The sequence below is a fragment of the Pan paniscus genome, chromosome 1 (assembly GCF_029289425.2).
Source record: "Pan paniscus chromosome 1, NHGRI_mPanPan1-v2.0_pri, whole genome shotgun sequence".
Taxonomy (NCBI): Eukaryota; Metazoa; Chordata; class Mammalia; order Primates; family Hominidae; genus Pan; species Pan paniscus.
In genome coordinates, this window is record NC_073249.2 from 175513431 (window position 1) to 175528703 (window position 15273).

The following is a 15273-nucleotide window of genomic DNA, read 5'->3' on the forward strand; positions in this document are numbered from 1 at the left end:
GCAAGAAGCTGGGATTGCGCCACTGTACTAGAACCTAGGCAACAGAGCAAGACCCTGTCTCAAAAAAAAAAACATTGTGCTTGTAATCCCAGCACTTTGGGAGTTCAAGGTGGGTGGATCTCCTGAGGTCAGGAGTTCAAGACCAACCTGGCCAACATGATGAAACCCCTGTCTAATAAAAAATACAAAAATTAGCCGGGCATGGTGGCGGGTGCCTGTATTCCCAGCTACTTGGGAGGCTGAGGCAGGAGAATTGCTTGAGCTTGGGAGGTGGAGGTTGCAGTGAGCCAAGACTGTGCCACTGCACCCCAGCCTGGGCAACAGAGTAAGACTCTGTATCAAAAAAAAAAAAAAAAAAAAAAAAAAAAAAAATTGTGACATGGACTTTTGGAAGGCACTGTGTTCTGAAAAACTCATACAGTACTGGGACTGAATCTCTTTCTGCCATTTTTGAGGATGTAACGTAAAGATGATTTTGAGAAAGTTATTTCGCCTCCCTGAACCTCATTTTCCTCATCTAATGTACATCACAGTACTTAACTCACAGGATTGTTGTAAAGGATTTAGCTTTGATAACTTTTTATTATTTGTTTTAAATAAGCAAATTCAACCACAGTATTACTATTAGTGAAAAGAGCTGTTGGTTGTTGAATGTACATTACATATGAAGCACTCTACTAGGCATTTTATGTGTGTCTTCTTGTTTCTTGTTTAATCTTCACATACCTCTAAGTAGTAGATATTGTTATTAGCCCCTGTTTTAGAAATGGAGAAACTGAGTCTCAAAAACCTTAAAATAATGTGCTTCAAATCATCCAGCTGATGAGAAGATGAGCCAGGAATTGAACCCTGGTCTGTCTAGTCCTAAGCGTGATACTCTCAGTTTACCATGCTTTGTTTTATTTTGTGTGAAAAAAAAATTTACTTATAGGAAATGGTAGGAACAGGACATCATAAATAATAATAAATAACATTTATTAAGCTCCAGGCATGATCCTAAATGCTTTACTATTAATTTTATTTAATCCTCACAATAGTAACCATGAAAGGTACAGGTACTATTATCTTCTCCATTTTACAGAAGAGGAACCCAAACTAGGCCACAGTTATGCAGCTAGTAAGTGGTAGAGCTGGAATTTGAACCTAGGAGATGGGCTCCAGAGTTTTAACCACTACTCTGTATTCCTGTTAATGATGAGTAGTCAGAGGAGCAGTGTCACAAAAGAAATAATCCATGTAATCACTGTTCTTGAGGATTAATGGAATAAACCTATATTATACATGGCATCTTATAAAACATTTTCCCATTCATTCTTGTATTTAACTCGTATGAGGGTTTAGAACAGTTTCTGACACATGAAAGCACTTACGATTATTAGTGTTATCATAAGTGATAAGTATATGGGGGGAGTAGCCAGCCTTGCTTTTAGTTTTTCTTTTTTTGTAGAGACAGAGTCACATTCTGTTGCCCAGGCTAGAGTGCAGTGGCACAGTCATAGCTCACTGTAACTGTGAACTCCTGAGCTCAAGGGATCCTCCCGCCTCAGCCACCCAAGTAGCTAGGACTATAAGTGCATGCCACTGGACCTAGTTAGTTATTTAGTAGAAATAGAGGTCTCACTGTGTTGCCCAGGCTGGCCTTGAACTCAAGTGATACTCCCTCCTCAACCACCCAAAGTGCTGGGATTATGGCTCAGCCCAACCTTGTTTTAAATACAAGATTTAAAACCAAAAGGCTAGAAAAAATGAAAACTAATTTATCAGTACTGACAAGGCTCTGGCAAGAGTACATAAAAAGGGAGGCAAAGTAAGTTGTGAAGAGTTTGAAGTAGCTCAGTGTGACTAGAGTGTAGGTTTGTGGGCAAAAGACTGAGGTGTTTGTGTTTATAAGAAATATTTCATTGGTGGTGATTTGGGGAATTGCCTTAGAAGAAAATCAGGTAAGGCAGGGAGAGCAGGTGGAAGATTGTTGCAGTCATGCAGGTGAGATGGTAAGAACTAAAAATGTGGTTGTGGCTGGGACTGAGAGAAGGGGACCAATTTGAGAAAGATTTAGGAGAATTAACAGGCCTTGAGGTCTGATTAGATGTAGGTGGTAAGGGGAAAGGAGTACACAAAATGTAGCAAGCAATAGGATCACCTGGAGGGCGTGTCAAACGGTTACAGATTGCTGTACTCTAGCCCCAGAATTTCTGATTCAGTAGGTTGTAGAGTTGGACCCCCAAATTTACATTTCTAACAGGTTCCCAGGTGATGGTGATGTTGACTCAGGGGCCTCACTTTGAGAACCACTAGAGTAGATGATAACTAAGTCTCTTTTGTTAGCAAGTTTTATTAAGTCCATTCATTTACTCTGCAGTGCTGTTGCAGAGTACCTTGTCATTCTATACTTGACCTGTGGATTCTGCTTCTTGGTAACATCTAATCTTTCTTATGGATAGACACTTTTTGAAAATAATAATTGCAGGCTGGGCATGGTGGCTCATGCTTGTAATCCCAGGACTTTGGGAGGCCGAGGTGGGCAGATCACTTGAGGCCAGGAGTTTGAGACCAGCCTGGCCAACGTGGTGAAACCCCGGCTCTACTAAAAATACAAAAATTAGCTGGGCATGTTGGTGCATGCCTGTAGTCCCAGCTACACTCAGGAGGCTAAGGCAGGAGAATCACTTGAACCCTGGAGATGGAGGCTGCAGTGAGCCAAGACCACGCCACTGCACTCCAAACCTGGGTGACAGTGAGACTCTCTCTCCAAAAATAAAAATAATAATTGCAAGTTAGCACTTATATAGTACTTAGTGCCCAGTACTATTTAAAGTACTTTATATATACTGATTCATTTAACCTCCATAACATGCTTTTAAGTTAGGTACTGTTATTCCCAGTTTACAGATGAGAAGGCTGAGAAGTACAAGAGGTTAAATAACTTGTCCAAGATCACTGAGCTAAAAAGCACCAGAGCTAGGATTCAAACCCAGGTCCAGGCAGTCGGCTGAGCATGGTGGCTCACGCCTGTAATTCTAGCACTTTGGGAGGCCAAGGCGCGTGGATCACCTGAGGTCAGGAGTTCCAGACCAGCCTGGCCAATGTGGCGAAACTCCGTCTCTACTAAAAATACAAAAAAAATTAACTGGGCATGGTGGTGAGCGCCTGTAATCCCAGCTACTTGGGAGGCTGAGGCAGGAGAATCGCTTGAACCAGGTGTGGGGGGTGGGTGGGGTGGAGGTTGCAGTGAGCCAAGATCACACCACTTCACTCCAGCCTGGGCGAAAGAGCGAAACTCCGTCTCAAAAACCCCAAAAAACCCAGGCATTCTGACTTGAAAATCTGTGTTCAATTACTCTGTTCTGCTGGAAAAAAAAAATACATTAAGATACTTTTTTTCTTGTATGCATGGATCTATGATGTACCTTTTACTTCCAGAAAGGTCTCTATTGTCTTAGTTTTGAAAATGCACAGTGAGAAAGTCATTATTCTATTGACCTTTGCTAAGATCTGTTGCGTGGGCCAGGGACAGAGAAGACTTATATGAGGGCCTTGCCATTAGTGGTATAGTAGGAAAGATAGGCATCTACTTACATAATTTCACAGCATTGCGTACTGAGGATACTGTAGGAGTGCTGGGATGCCCAGAGCAGGGAGAGAATAATTCTAGCTGAGAGGATTGGGGAAGTCTTCCCAGAGGAGGTGTCCCCAGAAGATAGTATTCTGTTCCTTACTAGCATTACTAAAAAACATACATGGTGACAGTTGGAATTTTTTGTTAAAAGCACAGCTCTCACAAGGCCGCATCATTTGATGTTAGGGCTGTGTTCACTGGAAAAGGCCAGCAGTCTCCTAGGAGGCCTCATTTAAGTAGCATTCATTACTTGAGTGAATTAAGCCTGGTCCAACATCTGACCTTCAAGTTTAGAAACCTGATTTTCATCAATAAAACAGAGACAGATCTCTATTAAGAAATTTCACAGGGACTGATAGACCAGAATGTCACTTTCCAGTAAAAATAAAGTTGTCACAGGGCTTGGAGTGCCCACAATTGGTTGAACATGACTCCTCCCTTGCTGGTGGTTGGATACCTCCTCTCTCTGAGGCGCCGCTTGATCTTTGCAGCCAGGGATGCCTGGGCCCCTCTCATGGACACATTTTTCAGATTAATATCTTTAATCAGTTTAGAGTCTGGTTTGGCTGGTCGGGTAACTATAATGCCTCTTTGGGGTGACTTTGCATATCTTTGCTTTGATCCATTATATGTAAATTTTTCAGTATGTTAATGAGCATCATTTTTAAAATCATTAAATAGAATTCGTTATTGAATATGTACTGGGTCACAAAATAAAATGTTTGAAAGCCATTTATTTTTTAAAATCTCTCCAGAGGAATGTAAGTCCTAATGTTATGTATCCAGGTGAATGATATAAAAGATTATCTCATGGGAGGGGGGGAATCTACAGAAAGACCCCACCCATTTTTCCTTCCCCACTGCACTAAGTGTATAGAATGTGTGCAGCTGCCTGAGACCTAAGGGCTTAGTTACAGCCTCTCCTTTCTGTTTCCTCTGGAGTCAGAACTTGAAAGGATTGAGTTAGTTTGTGGGAAGGAAAATAAATGGTTTTGCTGACACTTACTGGGGACCTTCTCTGAGCCTGGCACTAAGGTCCTTAATATATGTATAATTTATTCTTCATGACTCTTAAATAGAAAATATGAGGTATAGAGAGATGGAAGCGATTTGGCCAAGAAACCCCAACCTAGGAAAGGTTCACAGCTGGACAAGCCAGGTTCCAGCCCAGGTGCCTCAGCTGTGAGACTTACTCTTCTACCACACTAGACTGCCTTTTGCTCTCTACGGCTACTTATGCTCTAAGGACTGCCCTTAAGAGCAGGTGTGCAAGACTCAGCAACCTAGGCCCTCATCGAGCACAGTGGAGACCCCACACCCCTCCAAGGCTCTATAAGACACACAGGAGAGACTGAACTGAACTACTTGCTCAGCCTATGGGCCTTTTAATGATGATTGGACTTGTCAGGACTGAGACAACCCTGATTTGTTCTCCTCCAGATTGTGGGCCTCTCCATGAGTTAAAGATCCTTCTAGGCACTGTGACATATAGAGACCTGGATGGGGTAGAGGCTGTACTTAATCGAATCAAAACTCTGGACCTAGAATACGTAGAAGCAGGTTAGGAGCCCTCCACCCTTGCTCCCTTGTAGCATGCTGCCTTAACCATACACAAGCAAAAGAAAACCCTGATGCATCTCAGCTTCCTGAGCAGGTTCCTGGCCTTGTAGAGGGAATCCAGACCTTGGAGTTTTATAAACATGGGCCTAACTTCTGGTCTTACCATTTCCTAGCTGTGTGTTTTTGGGTAAATCTGTTAACCTCTCTGGTCCTCAGCGATAACAGTTCCCTTGCAGGGTTGTCAGGATTAAAAATGATAGATACAGGTTGGGTGTGGTGGCTCATGCCTATAATCCCAGAATTTTGGGAGGCCCAGGCAGGAGGATTGCTTGATTCCAGGAGTTCCAGACCAGTCTCGACAACATAGCAACACTTTGTCTCTACCAAAAAAAAATTAAAAATTAAAAATTAGCCAGGCATGGTGGCATGCACCTGAAGTCCTAGCTCCTCAGGAGACTGAGGTGGGAGGATCACTTGAAGCCAGGAGTTCGAGGCTGCAGTGAGCTGTGATCACACCACTGCACTCCAGACTGGGCAACAGAGCGAGACACTCTGAAAAAAAAAGATGATGGATACAAAGTCATGGTTTCTGTTACATGGCAGATAAACATTAAAAGCTGCCATGCCCATGTTTAAAAAGACAGAAGAGGTAACAATACATTTTCGGAAAATGTGAATCTGAATAAAGGGGATAAACTTCAGTTGTCTTGAAAGTTCATTTATATAGAACACTTCATTGCCCTCTGATTCTGGATAAAACTATCACTATACGAGGTGCAGGTAACACACACTATGTGTCCAGCACTGTTCTGTTTTGCTTGCATTAAATCCTTACAACAACCCTTGTAATAGGTGCTGTTATCCTCATTTTACTGATAAGAAAATGACACAAAGAGGTTGAGTAACTTGCCTGGTTGTGCAGATACCTAGTGGTGGGGCCAAGATTTTAACCTAAGCAGTGTGGCTCCAGTGGAAGGGAGGATGGGAAGAATAAAACTGATTCTACCTTGGGTTTATTACATGATTCAAAATAAGCTTGAAAAAGTGGCTTGTAAATGCTTTGTGCATCTAATAGCTTGCGTGGCAGGAAAACTAGGGCTGGGGTTAAGATATACATTCTCAAGTCGGGCTGTGTGTGTTGAGTCCTAGCTCTGCCACTTAACTAGTTTGTGTGATCTTGAGCAAATTAATTCCTACCTGCCTCACTTTTTCAACTGTAAAATTGGGATTGTAAAAGAACATACATGTTAGGATTATTTTGAGGACTAAATGAGTTGGCACATATGAAGAGTTTAAAATAGTGCCCAAGTAACATAATTCTAAACAGATGAGGAAGAAGAATAAGAAACAAGCCTTGAAGTTTAAGAACCCCGGGATTGAATCCCAGCTCCTGATTTGATCTTAGGAACATTTCTAAACTTCTGACCCAAATATTCTTAAAACAGTTGTCTAGATTAGAGGTAGATAAGTAAAGGCTCTCTGCATAGTGCCTGCCATTGGGTAGAAGCTTGATAGGTATTAGCTCCTTCTTTATTTACTCACCATTGAGTACCTACTATGTATAGCAATAGTGCTGAGCTCTGTAGAAGACACATGAGATACTATCTGTACCTTCAGAGAGAAATCTGAAATACCATTGTAAATAACTTATACAAGGATTTTAAAATATGTAATGCTAAATGCTGTGAGAGAGACAAATTAAAATGTATCCTCTGAAAACGGAGAGACCGCTCTGATGGGGAGATCCTGGATGGCTTCCTGGAGGAAGTGGTGCTGGCTGTGGGCTGACAGGCTCGGTGAGATTAATCCTCTTAGTAAACTGGGCTCTGGGCCCATAGAAGGTCAGGCTTCTGAGGTCCTGTGGCTCTTCTTGCCTGCGAACCCAGGAGAAAGTTGGCTAAGTGCTCAGTGCTGGCCAAGCTGGACAAGGCTCTGGACTAAGGGGTTTGGGTCCCTGGGCATACTGTAACTGGATTTTCCAGATTTAGAAGCTCTAGCTTTGTGATCAGATAAGCAGTATTCCCCGGCCCTTGTTGATCTGCAAAGACTATGATATGAGTGAAAGGTCATATGTTCTCTGCTGCCTACCAGGGAAGAGTGAGAGAAATTGCCCAGATGGTCCTTAGAGCCTCTGCCCTCTGGGCAGCTTTGCCCAGGGCCTCCCACTCCGTGCTCAGCCCACCCATGGTCCATAGGCAGGGTCGGAGGAAAGCACCAGATTGGGCAGAGAAGCCTGGGTTTAAGACCTGACTTCACAACTTGGTTTCAGGAAAGGTCGTTCACCCCTCTGAACCTGTTTCATCAACTGTAAAATGGGTATGAGTGAGTATGTAACAAGATGGAGATAAATAAGAATTGGTGTAAACTGCCTGGCTCAGGGCTTGACACATGAGAGAACACCTGACATGTGAAAACCAGTCACCACTTATTGGACACGAAATTTGTATTGCACAAGTACCTAGGATACAGACCCAGCCCAAAAGGAAACAAAAATGGGCCTTAGCCACCCTGCCCCTGCCCTGTGTTCAACCCCCACCTTCTCTGATGAGCTAAGTCTCCAGGGGTCCCTGAATCCATTCTTCACACTGGAGCTGGAGCAGGCCTTCTCAAATGCCTCCTCATGGTGCTCCCCTGCTCCTTGTCCTTAGTTGGGCCTCCCATAAAAGCCCCTGGACTGCACGCCAGGGGATCCCCTTGCTCCAGAGCTGATTCTGCTTGGTGGTGGTAATTTAAAATAAAAACCAAAAATGTACGCGGCCTAAGATGAAATGTGGGGCTTCAAAGAAAGTTTACACTGGAGATGGGGCCGTGGCTCATTCTCCTCTGTCCCCCGACCTGCCACGGGGTACTGGACTCAGAAGTCGGTGAAGTGGGTCACTCCAGGGCCTGGCCTGGCCTGCAGCCTCCACCCTCAGGCCCAGACAGCTGCTCTCCACTTCCCTGCCCATCAGCCCCCTGCTGCTGGTGCTCTGTGCCCAGCATTTGACTCGGTCCCGAGCTTCTGACCCCATTCCGGCGAGGCCCTAGCAAAGCTGGCTCTGTATGTAGGGAGGAGGGAACAGGGTTGGTGGTGCTGCTATGTCCCGCAGGGACCCTGGTAAGGCCATCGTGTGGTCCGTCAGTTTGGAGGCTGGGCTCTGGACCGAGTGGGACCGGCCGCTGGCCCCCTTGTGACCTTGGACAAAGCCTGGAGCTCCGTTTCTCCCGGTGCCCAATGAGGGGTTTCAGAGTGTTTGGGGTCCTTTCTGGTTCTGGGTGGGAGTGGGCTTGCCCAGGGACCTCAGGCCCGCTCTAGGGACACTTAAGCCCTTCCACTTTGGGGCAGGGAGGCGCAGGTCCAGGGCGGGGAGGAGCCACGGGTCCCGCCCTGCCCCCCCCAGTCCAGGTGCTGCCACTGTAGCCTCCACGGCCGCCGCCGCCGCCGCGAGGGGCCGCCCGCGGCCCCGTCCGAGCCCGGCCCGCGCCCATGGCCTTTCTGACCACCTGGAAGGAGGCGGCCTCCCGGAAAAGCGACCGCAGGTACCGGGCAGGGGTGGGGACTCGGCGGAAGGCGCGGACAGGACCAAGGGGCCGCCAGAGGACCCAGCCGACGTCGGGGAAACAGCTAAGAGACACAGCTGGGGAAAGGGTGTGTGGCTGCTGGGAGTGGGGGTCGGCCGGAGGCCCGAGAGGGGCAGCGCCGCGCGCCCCCTGCTCTCTGTCCTCGCCCCCAGCAGGGCGGGAACTGGGGAGGGTAGACGCGGTCCCACCTGAGCGCCGCTCAGTGTCGCAAGACGCGGGCCATCTGCGAAGGCAGCTCGGTGAGAAGGACCTCAGGTGGGGCTGGCGGTCAGGTTTGGACAGCGGCGTCTGCGCTCAACCCTCCATCCTCTCACCTGGTTCTCCTCAGGTCTGCATGAGCCAAGTGTGGGCACGCTGTGTGCCCGGACAGATGAAGCCAGGGCGCTGTGTGCCTGAGGGGTTGTCCACATCCGAGGAGCAGGTTGGGGAAGTCCTAGGTTCCAGTTCCAGTCCCAGTCCAGGGTGAATTATGTGCACCCCAGCTCCTCCAAGGCGAGCCCTCCAGGATGTGTCAGCCACCTCCCTAGCTGACCCTACCTCCGGGATAAGTTAGTGCGCCCCAGTTGTGTTCCTGTGAGAGGGGACCACAGCCCTGACCTCTCTTCTGAGGTTCAGCCCTCCCCGCATATTTACATCTTCTGAGGTTCAGCCCTTCCCTTCATATTTACATCTTTAAAGTTCACCTTGCTGTGCCAGGGAAAGGGCAATCCAACTGTCCTCCATCTGACTGTCCTATGAACACCTCAAACTTGGCAAGCCCCAAACTTGTTCCTCCTCCGGTGTCCCCGTGTCAGTGAATGGTCATCCACCCACTTGCCCAAGCCCGAAACCTGGGAGTCATCCCTGCCACCTCCCTACCTTTCTCCCACCCCCGTCTACAAGTCCTGTTGATTTTACCTCCCAACTTCTCTCAAAGCTGTTTATTCTCATTGGACTATTGCATCAGGCCCCCTTCCCCAGCTCCTCCTGTCTCTCCCTTTCCACACATCCTTTCTAAAGCACAAACCAGACCAAGCCATTTTCTACTTTAAAACCCTTCCATAGGCTAGGCGTGGTGGCTCATGCCTGTAATCCCAGCGGGAGGATCGCTTGAGCCCAGGAGTTTGAGAGCAGCCTGGGCCGCATAGCAAGACCCTATCTCTATATAAATAAAGGAAAAAACATTAAAGAAAATAAAACCCTTCCATGGCTCTCCACCACCCTTTGGTGACTCTCATTCAGCCTTTCAGCACACATTGTTGAGCACTTGTGTGCTGGGCCAGCACTGTACTAGGCACTGCAGGTATGGTGTTACTTCAGATATACAGGTCCTGCTCTTGGCGACCAGGTTCTAGTAAGAGAGACATAAACAAGTAGACAAACAAGTAAACATCAGAAATAGATGCTGGGCGAGGCATACAATAAGGCAATGTTATGCCCAGTAAAATTGGCAGTGCTGAAGCATTGCAGGCAGGATAGCTCACATCAAACCCTGAGCTGTGTCTGAGAAGAAAGGAGGGAGAGTGATGGAAGATCACTGAGACCCAGGAAGCAGGCTGGCCAGAACAAACAGGACCAGGAATTTAGGTTTCACTGTGTGGTGGAAGCCACTGGAGGGCTTTAGCAGGGCATTTACTTATTTAAAGCTGACCACGCTGTCCTATGGAGAAAGGATTTTTGTGGACAGACGATTTCAATGCTGGATCACTGTCACCTCCTCCTTTTCTGTTTCTCCACTACTTATGGAAAGGAGACAGGGCTCATTTGTCCCCATGTTCCCAGAGCACAGCACATAATGGGGCTCAGAGTGCATTTCAGTTTTGATGAGGACATGGGATGATTTCTGAGGAGCACGAGATCCCTTGGCCACATGGCTTTCTTGCCTTCCAGGACCTGCCCTGCCTGGGAGAATCCAGTTGTGCATCGTCCTGTGGGCACCAGGGAGCCTTCGGGGTCTCCCGTGTATGTATGTTACACACCTCTCAGTGTGCAGGGAGAGCAGAGGGGAGGCTGGCGTGGTGGTCCAGGAGAGAGATGCTGGGGTATGGGTTAGGAGAATGGAGGGAATGGGAGATAGACGCTAAGAAGGAAGAAATGAGAAGCAGTGAATGGACAGGCTGAGGAGAAGGTGTAGGGGTGGCCTCTGGTCAAGCAGAGGCCTCTGCATCTCCCAATGGGCCTGTGTGAGGAAGTGCATTGTGAGCCTGCACACATGCACCTTTGTGCTTCAGCTGGAACTTGCTGGGCACAAATACCCAGAGAATTCTTTACTCCCAGTTGACCATACAAGGTCTCACACCCAAGGCTCAAACCTGGGTCTCCATTCTCCCAGCTCAGGCCCTGTGACCGCTCCACCCTCACCCCTCGCCCACCACACCACCCTGTGTCCCACAGCATAGCCAAGGGCAAAGAGTTTGGCAGGGGGGATGGGGATGTGGAGGGGTGCTCAACCCCTGCTCTGCCGCTTACTTACTGGCTCTTTGACATTGATTCATTGTTTGATCTGTGTGAGCCTCAGTTTCCTCAGCTGTAAAATAATAGCTACTCTCTGAGCTGTGGAAAGATCTATTGAAGTCATTTGTAAAGGACCTAACAGTCACTGGGGCATATTCGGTGTTCACTTCTTTCTTGGTACTGTTATGAGGTAATCTTCCTTCCAGGGTATTTGCATTGAGCAGAGGGGATTCTGAAAGGCTTGAGAGTCAATGGTGGGATTCCAGGCACCAGGATTGGGTAGCTGGGAACTGCTGGGAAAAGGAAAGGGGACTGTTCCTAACGCCCATGCATCTTACAATGGGGACCGCCCCCTACTCAGCCTACAAATCAGGCCCTTCTTAGCCATGCCATAGCCCCCACTTGTGGTAGGAGACAGCACCAAAAATAAAAGGGGATGTGCAGACGGGCAGATTGCTTTAGAGAGAGTAATTGAGTGGCAGATCTGCTGTGGGAGGGAGGGGCCTCCTCAAGAATGGAGAGGCCCAGCCAAGGAGGCTGGAGGCCTGCTAGGACTGCTGTAGTCAGAATTCCTGCTCTTGGTTTCAGCCTGAGCTGGAGGAGCTCTCAGATGCTTCTAGGTTGGGAGTTTCTAATTTGGTGGCAGGAATCCTTGGGTGGCTTTGAGGTCTCTTCCTTGGGAATGAATTTGGACTTGAGGCCAGTGCTGAGTTTTGACCTCTGTGATTCTCAGATCCTGCAAGTTGAAGCATTTGTGATTCCCAGACTTGTGATTTAAAATTTCAAGGTTTTTTTTTTGTGTGTGTGTGTTGAAGCTTTTAATCCCAGGACTTTACTCTGCCCCCTGTTGCTGAGGGTGATTGTAAGGGGTAGGAGAGGGCTCTAGTGTGAGAGGCACATTGTGGTCCCTCAGATCCTCAATCCCTGGTGACAAGAACTTGAAAGACATTCAAGCAACCTTTGTCCCACTATCAGTTATGGAGGGGTTCAAACTTGGAACATTTAGGTCCTTTTGGGGGTCATTGAGAAATAGATTTGGGTTGCAACTTCAGTTCTGCCAGCACACCACATTTCCTGTAACATCTTCAAATCTGTGATCTGAGGTTGAGTTGCTTTGTCCTTTCCTGAACATTTCTGCCTCTCAAAGCAGTTTCTGTCTGTGGCCAGCTCCATTCTCTCCTAACGCTCACCTGCTTCTCCACTCAGTACAAGGCATGGCTGTCAGCAGCTTCTAAGCTCAAGTCCTGGGATGGTAAATCAAAGCAGTGAGAAGTACTCTGGGGCCACATAAGCTGGTTTTGTTTTTTTGGTGTGTGTGTGGGCGGGGGTTGGGGGGGAGGTTTATTTTTTGTGAGACAGAGTTTCACTCTTGTCGCCCAGGCTGGAATGCAATGGTGCGATCTCGGCTCACTGCAACCTCCACCTTCCAGGTTCTCCTGCCTCAGCCTCCCGAGTAGCTGGGATTACAGTCATGCGCCACCACGCCCAGCTAATTTTGTATTTTTAGTAGAGAGGGGGTTTCACCATGTTGGCCAGGCTGGTCTCAAACTCCTGACCTCAAGTGATCCACCAGCCTCGGCCTCCCAAAGTGTTGGGATTATAGGCAAGAGCGACCGCACCCGGCCTTAGGCTGGTTTTGAAGCCTGACTCTGAGACTTTCTAGCAATATGACTTTGGACAGGCTGTTTAGCTTCTTGTGCCTCAGTTTCCTCATCTGTAAAATGGGGGTAATGTTAGGACTCACCTCCCAGGATTGTTGTGAGGATCGGATGAGTTAGTTTATGTAAAGCACTGCACGACACGCTGCTATACCAGCGCGAGTGATGATTATAAGAGGAAGGGCTTCACCAGCTTTAGTCTGAAAAAGCTCAGGAGACTACTCTGACTGGTGCTTCCTTCAACCAATCACTGTTCCCTGAGAGGTGGGGTCAAGTAAGAAGAGGCTCCTCACTCAGCCAATGGGCTGGAGAGGAGGGGAGGAGAAAGGGGGCGGTGATGAGGGAGGAGGGCAGCATTTAGCAAATGTGACCACTGAGCAGGCCTTAAAGCTGTAGTTTCATGACATACCCAAATTACGATATATTTGGAGCACCCTGCCCATTCCTCTGAGTCCCCCTGCTGTTTTTCATGCTCTGAGATCTGAAAACTGAAAGGTCCCTCACGGCCCCTCTCGGGGCCTGTGCCACCCACCACTCTCCTGAGTTGTGGCCTTGCCAAACACAGCCCTTCTCTCCCTGACTGCCACCACCACCCTGGCCTGGTGGGGGAATGGTCGCTGAGGCACTTTGCTAGATCACCTTTCTTAATTCATTCCCATTCAGGTTGCTATAATGAAATAGCATAAACTGGGTAGCTTATAAACAACAGAAATGTATTTCTCACAGTTCGGGAGGATGGGAAGTCCAAGATCAAGGCAGATTGAGTATCTGATGAGGACCGGCTTTCTGGCTTATAGATGGTGCCTTCTTGCTGTGTCTTCACATGGAGGAAGGGGCGAGGAGTCTCTCTTGAACTTCTTTTATAAGGGCACCAATCCCGCTCTGCACCCATGGCCTAATCACCTCCCAAAGGGCCCACCTCCTAATACCATCACCTTAGACATAAGGATTTCCACATATGAATGTTGGGGGATGCAAACTGTCACTCTATAGCAATCACCCCATGCCATGGGTGGGACAGCCCCTTCCCTTAATTCCCCAGCAGCTCGACTGAGGCCAGGCTATAACATCTCTATTTATTTATTAATTTATTTTGGTAGAGATGGGGTTTCACCATGTTGCCCAGTCTGGTCTTGAACTCCTGGCCTCAAGTGATCGTCCCACCTCAGCCTCCCAAAGTGCTGGGATTATAGGCATGAGCCACCATGCCTGGCCAGGCTATAACTTTTAAAAACACCTTAGGAAGAAGGGAGTGAGGGACGGATGATTTTATGATGTTATGGCCCTCTCCCCTCAGCCATCCTGGAAGGAGCCTTCCTATAGAACATCCACTTCTGGGAGGGCCCAATGTGTCTTCCAACATCTTCTTTCCCAGGAAAAAAGAGGAATTTTTCTCTTAGCCCAAGATTCCCAAGGCTTCCTTTCTTATGCTAAGATCGGCTATAAAATAATAGATCAGTCTTTCCCAGGTGATCAGCAGTGCGGAAATCTACCACTTTCAAGTAAAATCCTTCCCCTGCCCTATAAATGGCTGGTCCTTTGCCCCATGACACCCTGCCAAAAGGACAATTATATTAGGACTAGGTGGGACATCAGAGACCCCATCCACATGGAACTGGGCTAAGACACCCCGCTCCTTTTGGCTCCTTTTCTTCCCATGGGAGTGAAATTTGTTTTGCCTCCTGCAGCCTCAGGTGTTACTCCTTAGCTTCCCTCTTACAGGGTCTGCTCTGACCAGCCCCCACACCCTGCAAGAAGAAGCACTGCAGCCGCTCAATTCATTTCAAGCTAAGAAACATCCTTCCTCAGATACATACAGTAGCTAAATCTCAGGTTGAAAGAAACTGCTAAGTAAATGAGTATGTGGGCAATTGCTTTACATCTGGGTGATTGAAAGGTGTACCAAAGGGCTCACCCTGAGCACAGGACAGGCCACTCAAAGGAGGATAAATCAGGCTGGGTGCAGTGGCTCACACCTGTAATCCCAGCAGTTTGGGAGGCCAAGGCGGGTGGATCACTTGAGGTCAGGAGTTCAAGACCAGCCTGGACAACATGGTGAAACCTTGTCTCTACTAAAAATACAAAAATTAGCCGGGCTTGGTGGTGCGTGCCTGTAATCCCAGCTACTTGGGAGGCTGAGGTGGGAGAATCACTTGAAACTGGGAGGTGGAGGTTGCAGTGAGCCAAGATCGTACCACTACACTCAGCTTGGACAACAGAGTAAGACTCTGTCTCAAAAAAAAAAAAAAAAAAAAAAAAAAAAGATAAATCTCCACTCGACAGCGCTGCACTCGGGTTGTCACCCTTCTCCCCTTCTCTCCTCCTTTGCTTGCCACTGCTCCCTCCAAGCCCCAGGTCCTCTCCCCTGAACACCTTCTGAACTTGCCTGCTGCCTCTAGAATGTTCTCTTTCCCTTTCTCTGTGATCTGTAATGCAAGATACCTG

At 47.8% G+C, this 15273-nt stretch overlaps 1 protein-coding gene across 3 annotated transcripts in view; it reads left to right on the top strand.

Annotated features, from left to right (window-relative positions):
* Window positions 1-8569: 8569 nt before the first annotated feature.
* The window catches only part of TTC39A (tetratricopeptide repeat domain 39A), a 57907-nt gene continuing 51203 nt past the window's right edge, over window positions 8570-15273 (top strand). The window contains exon 1 of one of the 3 annotated variants that reach the window (XM_034965026.3): window positions 8570-8695. In XM_034965026.3, coding sequence (XP_034820917.1) covers window positions 8643-8695 — 53 coding nt within the window. In that variant the 5' untranslated portion in view covers window positions 8570-8642. Of the gene's footprint in view, window positions 8805-15273 lie in introns of all 3 variants that reach the window. The other 2 variants (XM_034964995.4, XM_008954941.5) reach the window with 2 other exon arrangements.